At 45.5% G+C, this 15,509-nt stretch overlaps 1 protein-coding gene across 10 annotated transcripts in view; it reads right to left on the reverse strand.

The window, feature by feature from the left end:
* Nucleotides 1-15,509, reverse strand: part of AIFM3 (AIF family member 3) — a 115,077-nt gene that overhangs the window by 66,213 nt on the left and 33,355 nt on the right. For all 10 annotated transcript variants that reach the window (XR_007352864.2, XM_048821637.2, XM_048821634.2 and 7 more), the window contains 2 exons: nt 8,104-8,317; nt 1,121-1,230 (listed from right to left, as the gene is read on the reverse strand). Coding sequence is in view for 9 of the 10 variants with exons in the window: in XM_048821637.2 (XP_048677594.1) it covers nt 1,121-1,230; nt 8,104-8,317 (324 nt within the window). In the remaining variant the exon portion in view is untranslated. The remainder of the gene's footprint in view (nt 1-1,120; nt 1,231-8,103; nt 8,318-15,509) is intronic.

The following is a 15,509-nucleotide window of genomic DNA, read 5'->3' on the forward strand; positions in this document are numbered from 1 at the left end:
AGCTCTGGCTTCCAGGTAAGACGCAGGACCACAGCAGAGCCATCCACATAGAGGATGGAATTTCTAAATGCTCTGTCGTAGAGAAGAATAGAATAGAGAAGAATAGTTCTCCTCCGCAGCAGGAATCACTGGGTGAAAGTCTCAGACCCCTGTGTTAAGTGGGGAGTCCTGGAGAGATCCCAGTGGATCAATGATCGGCTGGCAGGGCGGCCAGCGGAGAGGCGTGGCGACTGGCCAGCAGGGCGGTGAGTAGAGCCTGGTGGAGAGACATGGCGATTGGCCAGCAGGGCGGCCGGTGGCGAGGAGCGGAGCACTGATCAGCTGGGCAGCGGAACAAGTGAGGTACCTTCTTACTCTCCCCCCACTGCCCAGGGTGAGAGGTGAAATCTGCAGATGAATCTCTCAATTCTGGGTCTGCCCTGACCAAGGATAACAACTGTGAGTGGGCTGCAGAGAAGGGATGGGCATGTTAAGGGGACTTTTGGTTGCTGGACTTAAGAACCTGAGGGGAAAAGGACACTGCCCAACTTACTTGGGAGTGGGCCTTTTGCTAATGGTTTATGTTTGTGAACCCTGTTTGTAGTGTTTTCCCAATTTAATGCCGGGTTACTTCCCTCCTTTTATTAAAAGTTTCTTTGCTACATTCAGACTCCATGCTTGCGAATGGAGAAGTATTGCCTCTTAGAGGCACCCAGGGGGTGGTGTGTAATTGTCCAAGTCACTGGGTGGGGGCTCAAGCCAGTTTCGTGATGTATTGTTGAAAAGGAACCCCTAGATACTGAACCCAGCTCTTGTTGCTGTCAACTTGGACTGGCAGAAAGGTTATATTTCTATTCTTCAAACATCATTTTAAGAGACTTCACTCAGAGATGTGCTGTATAGGCTAGCACGAGATCTGTTAGCAAATCAAACATGGACAGAGTGCTCTGCAGAGGATTTTGATCCCTTTCCTGGATTAACAGTGTATGTTTACCTCAAAGGCAGGATGTCTCTATAGACCTGAAAATTCTGCAATGTAGTGAATGATACCAAATGGCTCAGATTCTTCATACGGATCCATTGTCTGTTGTGACTATCTGATTCAGGTTCATATTCTTACACCAAGAGCGTACAGACTAACCTTTCACCAGTGGGGCTCCGTAGTGAGGGCATTTGTGTCCCATTGCATAGTAGTCTCCATTTTCCTTTATCAGCAGAGCCTTCCCACAACCCAGGTCTACTTCTCGCATCCTGGAGTTAAAAAGCATGAAAAATATAGTATACATAATAAATAATAGTAACAATAATAAATATCTATTATCACTGCCTTTTGATCCGCTCGGGCTATCACATGTCAGAGAGCCAGTCCCAAGCTTTCACATTAGCTAATGGTTTCTTTTTAGCTATAAGCACAGTTACTTACTGTCACTGGAGGTTCTTCAAGGTGTGTGGTCTGTAGCTGTACTCCATCCGTGGGTATGCACAGGGACGTCCTTAGGATTTATGGGGCCCTGTGCAGTATTATTAAACTGGTGCCCCTATGCCCGATGGCAGCCCAGGCTTGCATGTGTATTTTAGATAAGGGTGGTCTTTTGAAGGATTTATTTAGAAAACTATATGTCTGAAGATCCAAGCATTTAAGGCTAAAGATGAATACTCAGATTATGCATCTAAAAAAAATCTATGCAAGGATTTTTTAGAGATGTGATTTTGTAATCTTCAGCAACACACTAATGAAATATTTTTAAAGCAAATTTTAAACTAACGTCCTGTAGACTAAACATGTTCTGAGTAAATATTACAGTAATGCACAACTGTTTTTGTCAGTAAATTCAGAAACTGACAGTGTACACCCGGGGGTTGGCAAATGCCTGTTAAATGGCTTCATTACCACTTGAATGGGAGGTGGGATGCGAGTCTGCAGCATTCAATAATGCAGCCAGAAACCTACTTAGAAATCCTCTGAAAGGATATAGCCTAACCATGGGATCTCTCTGCTATCACAACAAAGTCTTGGAGACTTTGATGGACTTGGTTCTTTGCAGGTCAAAGCCAGTGCACACCTGATGTTGAGGGAATGAAGTCTTTTCTCTTCATGTGAAGCATGGATTTTTGGAAAAAGGACAGGTAAGGAAATATACTGGTGAAGGTAGAATTTGGAGATGACATTGGGTAGAAATTTAGAGTGAAGGAGAAGGAATAATTTGATATGTCAAGACTCCTTTACAGTATTTCACAAGAACAGAGTACAATCCAAACCAGTGCAGGGTGCGTCACCTCTGCCCTGTGACCTGGGGTGCTTTGCAATGCCTTGCTGCTGTAGCCTCCAACCTGGACTGCTCACAAACAGCCACCAGCAGGCAGGTCACTCCCAGATGTGTTTGTGTAACTGAAAACTGCCAGTCACACCCTGGCTCTCACCAGCCTCGGTTATACTGCGGAGTGACCCCAAAACACTCCCAGTCCTGGATTGTCCCCCAGAAATGTATGTCCTGGACAGTACAAATATATTAAGTTTGTTATTCCTTTAAGGGAATAATATCAGCTCACTACCATAAATAGAGTTACCCTGTCACTTCTGCTTAAACAATAAAACAAGTTTATTAACTATAAAGAGATACATTTCAAGTGAGTACAAGTCATGAGGCATAAAAGTCAGAAATGGTTACAAGAAATATAAAGATAAAATACTTTCTAGTGCCTAAGCAAAACGTCTCACCGAATGCTTCCATCAAGATTACGGACCAAACATTTTAAGTCAGAACCCCACCCCTAGAGGTCTTGGGGGAAACGAGCAACAAATGCTGCACCTCCCCAAGACGCGCATCTCCCCCAGACAGTAGAGGCAGCGTTGGTGTTGTTGCTGATGCAGAAGGATCTAGGGCAGGAAACACAGTTTTTGAAGCCCAGAGTCTAGGCATTGTCCCCGACTACGGGGAGGGAATCCCCAGTCCGGGAAAACAAACTACACTATCTACACTAGGACTAACTGAACTAAGCTAAAGAATAACTGTTTACAATCTTATCTCCAGGTTTTCTGAAAGGCTGAAGCAGGAGAGGACACTGCATTCTAACTCCAGCCATATAACGACATTATCTCTTTCTGTAGCTGTGCTAAACAGCATTGCAGATCCAGTCACTGCTGTGCTGGCCACTAGGACAGCTTTGCCAACCATGCATCAACGCTGCATGATCCCCCTCTCCCACCACATGTCAAACATTGAATCAAGTGCATAACAATGTATTCAGCATCTGTGTTAGATCTTCAGTAAATATTTTTCACACAGTTGGCTTGATTTGAATTGCTGGGGGATGCTGGCGACACAGATCAACAGTATAACCATCGGCGCAGCTTAGACTGACTCCTGATCAAACCAGGGCTCTAGAAAGCTCATGGGCTAAATTCCTCCCATCTTCCCTTTCCCATTTGAATCGACTTATGGTAGCAGTAACATCTGGAATGGATCAGTTTCATTTTTGGTACTGGTTACCTCAATTTAATGTGCACTTTTGATTTTAAAAAATGGGCCAGTTCTCAGCGGGCATAAACTGATGTAGCTTCATTAAATTCAATGGTTGCTCTGGCCAATTTACACCATTTGGGATTTTGAGCCCATTAACTTCAATGGGACTGTGCTGTTTACACTGAAGCCAGTAAGACTAAATCCTTCAATGAGGTTCATAGATTCCAAGGCCAGAAGACCTCCTGTATTACACAGGTCAGAGAACTTCCCTAGAATAATTCCTTTGAACTAGAGCATAAGTTTCAGAAAAACATCCAATCTTGATTGAAAAGTTGCCAGTGAAGGAGAATCCAACATGACTCTGAGTCAAGGTTGAGCTGACTGATACCAGCAGGGGGTCTGGTCCCACTGCTACAATGAGATCCAATTGCTTTACACTGGCAGAGGATCTGGCCTTACTGGTTTCCAGGGGGCTGCATGCATTATGCTGGCGAAGGAACTGGCGGAAGATGTTCAGCAGCTTGGCAGCAGGTATTTCATTCCTGACTAGTGCATTTACACATGGAATGCTGCTTTCCAGGGATTTTTGGTGCAAGGATCTCTTTCGTCTCAATCTCCTGGGTATGGTGAACTGTTGCCCTTTCTATGGAACCCAGCTGTGGCCTGTCAGCTTGCCCACAGGATCACTGGGAGCATATTTAGTGATGCCGCCAAAGCAAACGCTCTCGCTTGCAGAAGGGAGTTTCCAAACACTGTCACTTGCAAGAGGGAGTTTTAGGATGCAGCAGTGAGGTTTATTCAGGTTTTTGCAATTAAAATAAAAATGAATAATCTTTATTTATAACCAAACAGCTCCCCTCCATTGTGGAGGGCAGCTCTGCAACACATTATCCTACTATAGCAAAATATACATTCATCAGTGTCATCATTTCAGATGAACTGTCCGTAGCTTGTACAATCATTAACATAAAGCCACTTAACACTGTCTCACCATTGGCTTCATCCCCAAATACCTGGGAGAAGAGATGGGTTTTGCGGCATGTCAGGAAGAATAACTGGGCTTTAGCAGACTAAGAGGGAAGCAAGTTGAAATGCCTGCCCTTTACAATGAACAAATCCCTCCATGTAAACCCAGGGGACTGCAGAAGGCGCTCTTCCACCTCTCTCAATGACAGCATACACGGAGAGAGAGAGAGATCTTTATATCAAGATTAGATCTCTATCTACAAGTTCTGCTTTAAGTCAACCACAGGTTACTGAGATCCATGCAGGAATCGCAGGGTGAGCTCCCTGGCTAGTGTTATGCAGTTCAGACAAGATTAACACAATGGTCCCTTTTGGCCTTAAACCCCTAGCAATCTATGAAACCATTACTGCCTCTGCTGCCAAAAACTTATCCTGTAGGACAGCATATGAATCAAATCTCCTAAGAGACCTACCCTTCTTCTTGACTGTCCCTCCTCTGCCCACACCACAGACAGCCATGGTGACAAAGGTTCACAGGGGAATATTCAAAACCTTCAGACTATCCAATCCTTAAGATGCCCAGCAGGGTCCCTGTCCCTCTGTTAAGGACCTTTATTGAAGCCTTTAATGAGCTAAATATACTTCAGCAATTGGTTCTAAATCTGCGTCCACTCCTGATAACTGCCATCCCGGGTGGGTGGGTCTGCTCCTCATCTCTCAGTCTATTTTGAATCAGGCAGCTGGCAGATCTCTCTGGGCCAAGTGCCCTTGATTGCCATGCTCCATCCCAGAGGAGTGGCAGAATCCCCCATGGCCTCCTCGTTTTATGCTGCAAGTCCCAGTTATCCTAGCTGACCTATTTTTGGAAGTTAGGTGCCTGAATACCTTTGTGAATCCCACCTCTCTGGTGCTCTGTAGGTCTCTGCTGGGGTCCTAGCTAGAATGCTGGTGCTCCCATAGGACATCACCAGAGTCCCCCTGCTGTGCAACGAAGTGGAGCACCTGCCAGACTTCAGTTCTGCACCTGCCTACCTTTACCCAAGAATTGTCCCATTGGAATAATCCTTTTTGGCATGTGCTTAGACACCTTGCTGATGGGGCCCTAAGCAGCAGTATGGGTTACTGCTAAGGACATACCGCAATTTTATTGGAGCAGAATGCTACAAGGGCTCTACTCCCTCCCATGTGCCTGTTTAGTCCTTGCAGTAAGCACAGTCCAAATGGAATAAAGAGATCAATGCATTCTCATGCTTCACCACATGCAAAAGGAACAAGTCTTGCTGCATTCTTCGGATGGATTTTATTTCAGACCAACCCCACAGTTCTTGTTAAATGACAACTTCAGAGTTATGAAAAGATAAGAGAAATGGTTTACAGCCACCCGAAGGAACCACTTGACCTGAGATAGATAATCATCAGCACCTGATGTCTTGAAGCAAATACAGAAACCTTGTGCAAAAGATTTCAAATGACACACTCATTCCACAAGTGAGTGAGATGGCTATTTACAACCAAGGGCTGTTAGAATGAAGCAATCTACTCATTTAGAGTCATTCCTATTAAGATTTTATTCCATATTTTTAAAAAAGGGGGGAGGGTTAAGGTTAGTCATGTCTGCCCAGCTTGCACTCACAAGCCAGGAAATGCCAGTTAAAATGCAGGTCTGTCCTGAAAAAAAGCCTTTGGAAAACCAGCCTCTGTCTGTGTGTTCCCTATTCATTTTGTCTCACTGACCACACATCGGTTTCTAAGCACAACGATGTTTTTTTTAAAAACTTACTCAGCTAGACCACACTGAAGCAATGCTGGCGAGACAGGGTTAGCAACTTGAATAACTCATCCCTCCCACCAAAGGCATTTACACCGCAGTCCACAGGTATAAGACCCTGCACTCCCATTTCCTTTGCAATTGGTCAGAATATTGCACCTGATCCCATCGCACTCAGACTGGGTCACGGCGATCCATGCATTTACACTCGGATACTGCAATTCCCTGTATCTAGGAATGAAGGCCTATGCTCAGAGGAAGCTCCAGTTAGTTCAGATTGTGGCAGCCTCAGGCTCAGCAGCGGAGGGTCACCAGGAAGAACACATCACTCCAATATGCCACTCTGCACTCGTCCCTATTGAACAGAATCCTGTGCAAGCACTTGACCTGATTTTCAGAGTTCTGCCTGGAATGTCTCTCTGTCTCTACGATGACAGCTTTGCTTGCTGCAGCAATGAAGCTGTGGATGAAGAAGTGGAGCTTTATGACTGAGGGAGGCTGTACTTTCATGGGAGATAACCCAAAACTATGGACTTGCTACCAGATGAAACAAAAGTGGCTTATACTTACAAGCCAGGCTGTAGGTGCCACGAAAGTAAGGGAACATGATGTCAAGGGACGCACTCGCCGCTTGCAGCGCCTACTGCTGGCCATCCTGGGGATTAGCTCTGCCAGTTTATGCTCTCCCTCCAGTGTTGTCTTCTCCTGTCTTGTCTCACTCTGCTGCCCCGCTCACTTCTGGGTCTGCAGCTTCCTCCCTCTGGCTTGGCCCTCCGGCCAGGTCACTTAAGTCTTCCCCTTCTGGAGAATCTGCAGTCTTTCCAGACCTTCTGGCTGGCAGGCATCTCCAACACCTTTTGCCACTCCCCAGAGGCTGGTAGGGGAACCCAGGCCCATCCTTTACACTGGGTTCCAGCCCAGGGACCCTAGAACAAGCAGCCACAGTCCCTGTGCAGTCCAACCCCTTGCTGCTGTTTCCCTGGGCTTCTTCCTACATATCTGGTTTCCCCCCCTCTCTGGGTTGTTACATAATCTGTTGTTTTTTGTTCTGGTCTGAATATGTGTTTTCATCAATATGTACCAGTGATCTATTGTCTGATATCCTAACAGATTCCATTGTTACATGAAAAATCAGGACTGTGAAATTGCATGCAAAGTGTGTTTCCATTAGCACAAAAACATCAGAAAATTCCATTCTTCGTGAGAGAACAAATTGATGAGGAACCAGATCAACTAGAAAAACAAGACAAGGTAGAAGTGCTATGGGGCCTACTCCACAAACTCCACGCGCTTGTTTTACTTAAACTAGTTTGTTAAAATGCTAAGTCGAGAACTTTGCAAATAAACTTACAAATCATTAAAGAAGCAACTAAAGGATACTAGGCAAGGTCTATTGGAAACTAGTGTCGCATCTCCCCAAAAAGGAGTTCCACAGGCACAGAACATGAGAGAATTTCATGTATCCAAAAACATTAAAGAGGAGTTGTCACTTGTACAAGATTCTATTGTATTCAAACTGGAGGAAGATAACAATACCCATATTACAAAGATAAATTACACTAGCCACAGATGGTCCGATCATCTTGGATTAGTCAAGACTAAAGAGCTAGTGAGAAAAAAGCAACAGTTTCCATGACATAGGCCTGATTCAGCAAAGCAGTTAAATACATGCTTACCTGCATATGCTTAAATGCTGTGCTGACTGGAGATAAATTTAAGCTTAAGCACAAAGTTACAGTTGAGCACATGCTCAAGTGTTTAGATAAATTGGGGTCATAACATGCCACATTTCACAGACATGTGCAGCCTTGCTGTTCAGCTCCAGCACCATGCTGTCAGCATTTCAGTTATGGTAATAGTATATGGTAGCATGTATAAAGCCCTCTGGGATCCTTCAAGCTAACTGTAAAAATGTTAAACACTTACTGTCCATTCTCAAGGTCCTTCACGTGGCACACTGAGGCTTCAACTACATCCTTCACGTTCTGGTAGGGGTTGATGGTGATGGGATGTTCTTCAAGGTGGTAATGCCGGGCAGTCCCATTGACTTTGTAAACAAGTGGACTGGCTTTCCCATTGGGTGACATCTCTTCCTTCGCCCTCTCTTTCTCTGGTAGGACAACTTCAATTTTCACTTCAACTGCAGGAGCGAACAGAAATCTTCATTCAAACTAAGCAGCAGTTTTTTCAGTCAAATTATATAATTTCTCCAGAAATCTGCAGATAATGCTATTATGGCCTTGAAACATTACTTCCAGCTTTCCTAGGAACACTGGCTTTCAGGAAATTCTAGGTGACCTGACGCATACCATTCAGATTGCCATCTTTGCTGCCTTGGCTGGGAAGGTGGCATATTAAATCTCAGTCTTGACTAAGTTTTAACAGCCATGACCCCTATATTCCCTTTTTAATCACAACCCACCAGTTTTCCTTAATATGTACCAACCAAGTATTCTTGCAAACAGAAATATTAAAGCTTTTGAAACCCCACCCAATCAATGTTAGTCTTGTTCCCTGTTAATGAAATACAACTGCTAGCAATCAGCTGTAATTTATGTTTAGGCTTAGACGCTTCAGTTTCTAGTCATAAATGGGTCTCTGTTCATCTGAAAACAGATAAAGAAAAATTGTCCATCATTAATAACCAATATTAAATGGGAGGTAAAGCTAACCCTATACAGTATGGTATATTAAATCTGTACACAGCTGAGCAGGCTTTTGCTACCACTTCAGATGGTAATTAATAAAAAATTGATGTTATGAATTTCAACTATTATTTGAGTTCTGACTCTTATGAATCCTGAGCATTAAATGGGAAAGGTGCACAAATTTGGCAATAGAAGATGAAAATCATCCTGGGGATAAACAGCAGTATTTTCCAGCAACATTGGCTGATTTTCAAATTTGAATTTTTGACAGAGCTGCTAGAGGAGAAAGAGCCTTCCTAGAAGCCATGTAGCCCCAAGATCTGTGTCTAACGCCAGGCGCTGGCAGCATCTGAGTTCTAGTCCCAGCTGTGCTGCTAACTGGCCTTAATACTTTGTACTTGCAAGTGTAAATGATATTGCAACTGCATGCAATGTCTTTGGGGACCATATTTTATTAAGTGTTGAATGGTTTATTTATCGTTATGGGCCAGGGAGCATTGCAACTCCAAGGGGGAGGGTTACTGCCACTCCTCCTGGAGCTAAAAGCAATGGAGGGTGATTAAGGCAAGTCTCTGAAACTGCCAACATGTCCAAAGAGGTGCCACCTGCTGGGGAGGTATGCATACACTGGTCCAAACATAGTTTTTCAGAGACCAACAGATGAAGAAAGGGCTTTCTAGATAAAAGGACTACATTTAAATTGACAAGGGACCTTCTTTCTGAACCAGCAGCCAGGACATTCTCTCCAAGGGGTCCTCCCACCAACCCTTGTGAAAGTGTTTGAAGGACTTTGGCCTACTAAGGCCCCATAAGACCTATGAGGTGACCTCTGTTAAGCTTTTAGCATGTGTATAGGAACCTCTATTGATTTTATGCTTTTCTGTGATATTTTTACCTTAAGAATAAACGTGTTTGCTTAGAAAGACCTGTGCGATAACTTGTAACTGCTGGCAATACACTGCGTAGAGCCCTTGGAGAGAAAGCCATGCACAAGCGCTGACCGTTAGGCAGACTGGGGATATCCCTGTGTAAGGCAGGGAGCTGTGCAGCCTTAAAACCCGCAGTCAGAAGGGAGTGGGGCAACACTCCCTTCTCAGAGACAGGTGATACCTGAGACCTGACTGGGCACTCCTGGAATGGGCCACAGAGTGGGGAATACAGGGGCAGTTACCCTCACACTGTGGTGGCAAACATTATTTGTTTATGTCTCATAACATAAGGAAATGATCATTGTCTGCATTAGCAGCTGGAAAATGGGGAGATTGATATTCCTGTGACTTGTACAGGAATTCCCATAGCTGCCAGGTTTTGCGTGAGATTCAAGTGAGGATAATCATGACCTTTTCTTACTAGTGAGGAATGTCACATGGAACTGCACAAACTCCCTTTCCCCACAAACCAGTCAATTGCTGCTGCTGACCCATCTCCCCCAACAGTTGCTTATCGCTAGATTCACAAAGGAACTTAGGGGTGGTGACATGCAGGGGCCTAGAAAATCACTGGGATTCACAACACTTGAGTTCAGTACCTGGGCTCCCTGCACACTGGAAAGGGAGAGATAGGCACCTCAGAATGGGATCCACAAAAGCCAGCATGGGAGGTGGCTCCCCGCCTCAGCTAGTTAATGGCAGTTTCCAAGACAAGTGCATCCTCTCTGGGAGTTTGGCACCTCCCTCTGTTTGGAATTCTCATCAACAAAATCCTTACTTGGCATTAGGTGCCTACGGCAGGGGGGGGAAGCAGGGGTCTTCCCCATCCCAGGAGAGTACCCACCACTGGGCTAAAAGCTATGAGGGACATCCTCCTTCCCCAGCCATTTTGTGTTTGTTCACCTATGGGGGATCTACTCTGGTAGGTGAGATCTGCGCGCACCAGTTCACAGGCGAGTTAGATCAAGAGGCACCTATTTCTCTCAGTTTGTGTTTCACTCTGGGGCTTAGGCATCTGGACACGTGGAGGGAGGCAGCAGCACGCATGCTCATGGGCAGAAAAATAGCCCCTGAGCAAACTTCTACTGCAAACGTGTCGGTGCCAAGGGAGTTTATGCACCTACAGGGTTTGGTGGCAGCTGAGCAAGGGCTTTGTGAATCCCCGTGGGCCTGATTCTGGGATTTAGGCACCTAAAGTGGCAGTTAGGTTCATAAGTCCTTTTGTGAATCCAGCCCTTGGTGCCCCCTAACACTCAATGCACCTGAAACTGACCCAGGCCAGCTGTAGAGGAGGAAACCTTCAGCCAGGACCAAGCAACACACAGGAACCCCAGCTTCACTTTGCCAGGAGGAGGAGCAGCAGCAGCCAGGGAAGTGGGAGAGGCCGGGGAAAGGACAGAATTGCAGACAAAGGGGTGGGAGAGGGAGTTGCTGCCAGAGGCTAGGGGTGGAGTAGCTCAGCTTTCATATTACCACTGGCCCTTAGCTGCCAAATGGGCAGTGTGCGGCCACAGAAAAGGGGGCCTATCTAATGCCTCCAGATAGCAGTGCCTCTTCTGCAGCAGCTGGGAGAGTTGGAGGGAAAGGGAGAGAGCGGCTCAGATTTACAGCAGGGTGCAGCTTGCTCCTTACCTTTTGCCAGCCATGCTGGCATAGTGAGGGGGGCAAAACCAACACACTGCCCTCTCCATTTCTATTGCAGCACTCCTGCTCTTGGTCCTAAGCTTGTTCCTGCAAACTGCCAACAGGTGGGGTGGGGCCTTATACCTTCTCATTCCCCTGCATTAGGATCAGTGAAAATCTGGGCCAGTTAATAAAAAGATAAATGAAAATGACTCTACTTGGGGCACAGAACTGCAAATGCATGTCAACCTGGGAAGACAGTGGCTGGAAAGTAATAACAGAAAAAGAGTTTGGTTTAATAGGAGTTGAAATGTTACAGGTATTTAAAGTGGTACTATCTTCATAAAGACAAATACAGTCTAGCAATGGGTAGCTTGCAGGATGTCATGCAAGAACCTGGAGGTGAGTCTCCTTTACATAATTAGGTTGGTTAGATACCAGCTGATGCATGGGCACAGGGGAGCTCTTTGGGGAGATGTCTCAGAGATCACTGTTGGTACCAGCTTAATTGAACACCTTTACTGGTAATCTAGAAGCAGGGAATAAACATTAATTAATTAAACTTGCCAGGGTACTTCAGGGTAGGTAGCACCCTGGGAAGCTGTGACAATGAAAGAATTAAGGGTGAGAGCAGACAGCAAATTAGGTAGTAGTAGTTTACAAAGAAAATGCGAAAAAAGGCAATGACCAGATATTGAAAGGTAAGCAGCTAGTGCAGTGGTGCCCCAACTTTTCCTGTTGTATCCTCCCCCCCTTACCTGTCCATGCACCTCTCCATTATTGCACAGTTGGCTAAGCAGAGGAGCTGGAGGTGGAGTTAGATGTGGAGCTGGCCTTGGGGCGGAGAGGGAATGACGCCATGGGGGTGCAGCAGGGGCTGGAGTGGAGCTTGGGCGGGGCACAGGGTGTAGCGGAGCTGGGCTGGGGGCAGAGTGGGTTTGAGTGTTGCTCCCTCCCTGCCTCCTGTGGGGACTGGCCTGGGACCCACTGTGTGCCCCCTGAATGTTTCTCTGTGCCCCCCCTAGGGGCCCATGCCCCATATTTGGGGAAGTGGGATTTTCTGAAGCACCTATGCACCAAATTCTTTCCTGGGTATCTGGCTGGTGAATCTTGCCCACATGCTCAGGGTTCAGCTGATCACCATATTTGGGGTCGGGAAGGAATTTTCCTCCAGGGCAGATTGGAAGGATTCTCTGCACCTTGAAGTCTTTAAACCATGATTTGAGGACTTCAATAGCTCAGACATAGGTGAGAGGTTTATTGCAGGAGTGGGTGGGTGAGATTCGGTGGCCTGCGTTGTGCAGGAGGTCAGACTGGATGATCATAATGGTCCCTTCTGACCTTGGTGTTTATGAGTCTAAATTCCCATTGATTTTAGTGCTTTTTTTTAGCATTAGCTATTATAAATCCGGAAGTCTCATCATCCATTTAAATGTCCAAGCCCTCTTTGACAATGCCAGCCAATGGCAATGACTTCCACAAGCTGTTCCATGTGAAAAAAAATTATTTTTATCACTTTAGAATTTGCCATCTTTCCATTTCTTTCTATGTCCCCTTGTTTCTGTTATGACACAGGGAGACCAGATGCTCCCAATGTACCTTCTCTAGTTGGAAGTGACAGAAGAGGAAAAGGATCTGAGTGTAGTGATTGATCACAGGATGACTATGAGTTGCAGTTGTGATGTTGCCTCAAAAAAGGCTAATGCAGTCCTAGGATGCATTAGATGAGGTATTTCCAGTAGAGACAGGGAAGTGTGAGTACCATTGCACAGGGTGCAGGTGAGACCTCACCTGGAATACTGTGTACAATTCTGGTCTCCTATGTTTAAGGAAGAGGAATTCAAACTGGAACAGGTGCAGAGAAGGGCTACTAGGATGATCCAAGGAATGGAAAACCTATCTTATGAGAGGAGACTCAAACAGCTTGGCTTGTTTAGCCTAACCAAAAGAAGCCTGAGGGGAGATATTACTCTCTATAAATACATCAGAGGGATAAATAACTCCTCTCCTTCCCTCATATTTAAGTTAAATACCAATGTGGACACAAGAACAAATGAATATAAACTAGCCATCAACAAGTTTAGGCTTGAAATTAGATTAAGATTTCTAACCATCAGAGGAGTAAAGTTCTGGAACTGTCTTCTAAGGGGGGCACTGGGGGCAAAACACCTAACTGACTTCAAGACTATGCTTGGTAAGTTTATTGGAGGGGATGAGATGATGAGCCTGCCTACAATGCCATGCAACCAATCTATGACTGCTAGCAGCAAATATCTCCAACAGCTGGTGATGGGACACAGATGGAAAAGGCTCTGAGTTACTACCAAGAATTCTTTCCCAGATGTCTGGTTGGTGGGTCTTGCCAACTTGTTCAGGGTCTAACTGATCACCATATTTGGGGTCAGGGAGGAATTTCCCCCCCACATCAGATTGGCAGAGGTGCTGGCGGAGAGGCTTGCCTTCCTCTGCAGCATGGGGCATGTGTCACTTGCTGGTTTGAACTAGAGTAAATGGTGGCTTCTCTGGAATTTGAAGTCTTCAGACCATGATTTGAGAACTTGAGTAACTCAGCCAGAGGTTAGGGATCTATTATAGGAGTGGGTGGGTGAGGTTCTGTGGCCTGCAATGTACAGGAGGTCAGACTAGATGATCATAATGGTGCCTTCTGACCTTAAAGTCTATGAGTCTATTATTTTATAAACATTGATCATATCCATTCTTATTTGTCTCCTCTCTAAGGTAACAATCCCAGTCTTGTCATTCTCTTTTCATAAGACACCTTTTCCAGGACACTGATCCTTTTCATTGCTCTTCTATCAGACCCCTCTAGTTCTGCAATATCCTGGGTGAGACAGGGTGACCAGTCCTACCCCTAGTATCCTGATAAGGCTGGTCCATTGATTTGTATAAAGGCATTGAATATTTTCTGTATTATTCACCATCCTATTCCTTATGCGTCTGCTGAACACTCTTCTTCCCGCTACCCAGAACACACAGATTCACAGACAGATTCTTGAGCTGAAGCAGTATGTAGTTTATTTGCTGCTTCAGGGAGTGATCAGTTCACTGAAACAGGGCATAGCATAGGGTTAAATGCAAGTGCACAGCCTCATTCAGTTACTCAAAAATATATTATTACAAAGTTACTCATTATGTATTGTATAAACACTTTTCTGCCTAATGCTAGGATTAGTTTGCTAACTCAGTTGTTTACCTAATTGAACTGCTGACCCAGGTGTTCACCTGATCAGATTGCTGGCTCAGCTTTTCACCTGGCTGTTCTCCCTCCCTGCCAGACAAGCAGGCATCTTTTCACATACCCAAACACCAAACATATATGTCTACATTTCACATATCCTAGAGCATCCCAACATCTGGCTGGCCTCTTTGGCTGCAGCTAGCTACCCACTGAGCCAAGGTATCCGTTGAGCAGTCCTCAGCGATGCCCAGGTGACTGTCCTGATTTGAGAGAGTGCAGTCACATACTGTTTGTGGGGTTCTCCTTGTCTGAAGGTAAGAGAGTCCGATTACTGCTGTAGGTTAATTTGGGATGTTAGATGGGGTGAGATCTGAGTTACTACAGAGAAGTCTTTCCTGGGTATCTGGCTGGTAACTCTTGTCCATATGATCAGGGTTTAACGAATCGCCATATTTGGGGTCGGGAAGGAATTTTCCTCCAGGGCAGATTGGAAGAGGCCTTGGAGGTTTTTCACCTTCCTCTGCAGCATGGGACACGGGTCACTTGCTGGAGGATTCTCTGCTCCCTGAAGTCTTTAAACCACGATTTGAAGTGGTGTCAATAGCTCAGACGTAGGTGAGAGGTTTTTCGCAGGGGTGGGTGGGTGAGATTGTGTGGCCTGCGTTGTGCAGGAGGTCAGACTAGATGATAATGGTCCCTTCTGACCTTAATATCTATGAATTTATTAATTTATACATCTGGTGCCCTCAACTCCCATGCTTTCCTTTCTATCTCTGGTCCCTCCCTTTATTATTATTATTTATATTAGTGTCCGGTATATGTTGGGCACTTTCCAAACACTCAGGGAGTGCAGTCTCTCCTCGGAGAAGCTCCCACTATAAGGGCAGACGGACAGGTAGACAGTGGTTAGGAGAAGGGGAAGAGCATTAGGGC

This window comes from Caretta caretta, chromosome 15 (genome assembly GCF_965140235.1).
Source record: "Caretta caretta isolate rCarCar2 chromosome 15, rCarCar1.hap1, whole genome shotgun sequence".
Lineage (NCBI taxonomy): Eukaryota > Metazoa > Chordata > Testudines > Cheloniidae > Caretta > Caretta caretta.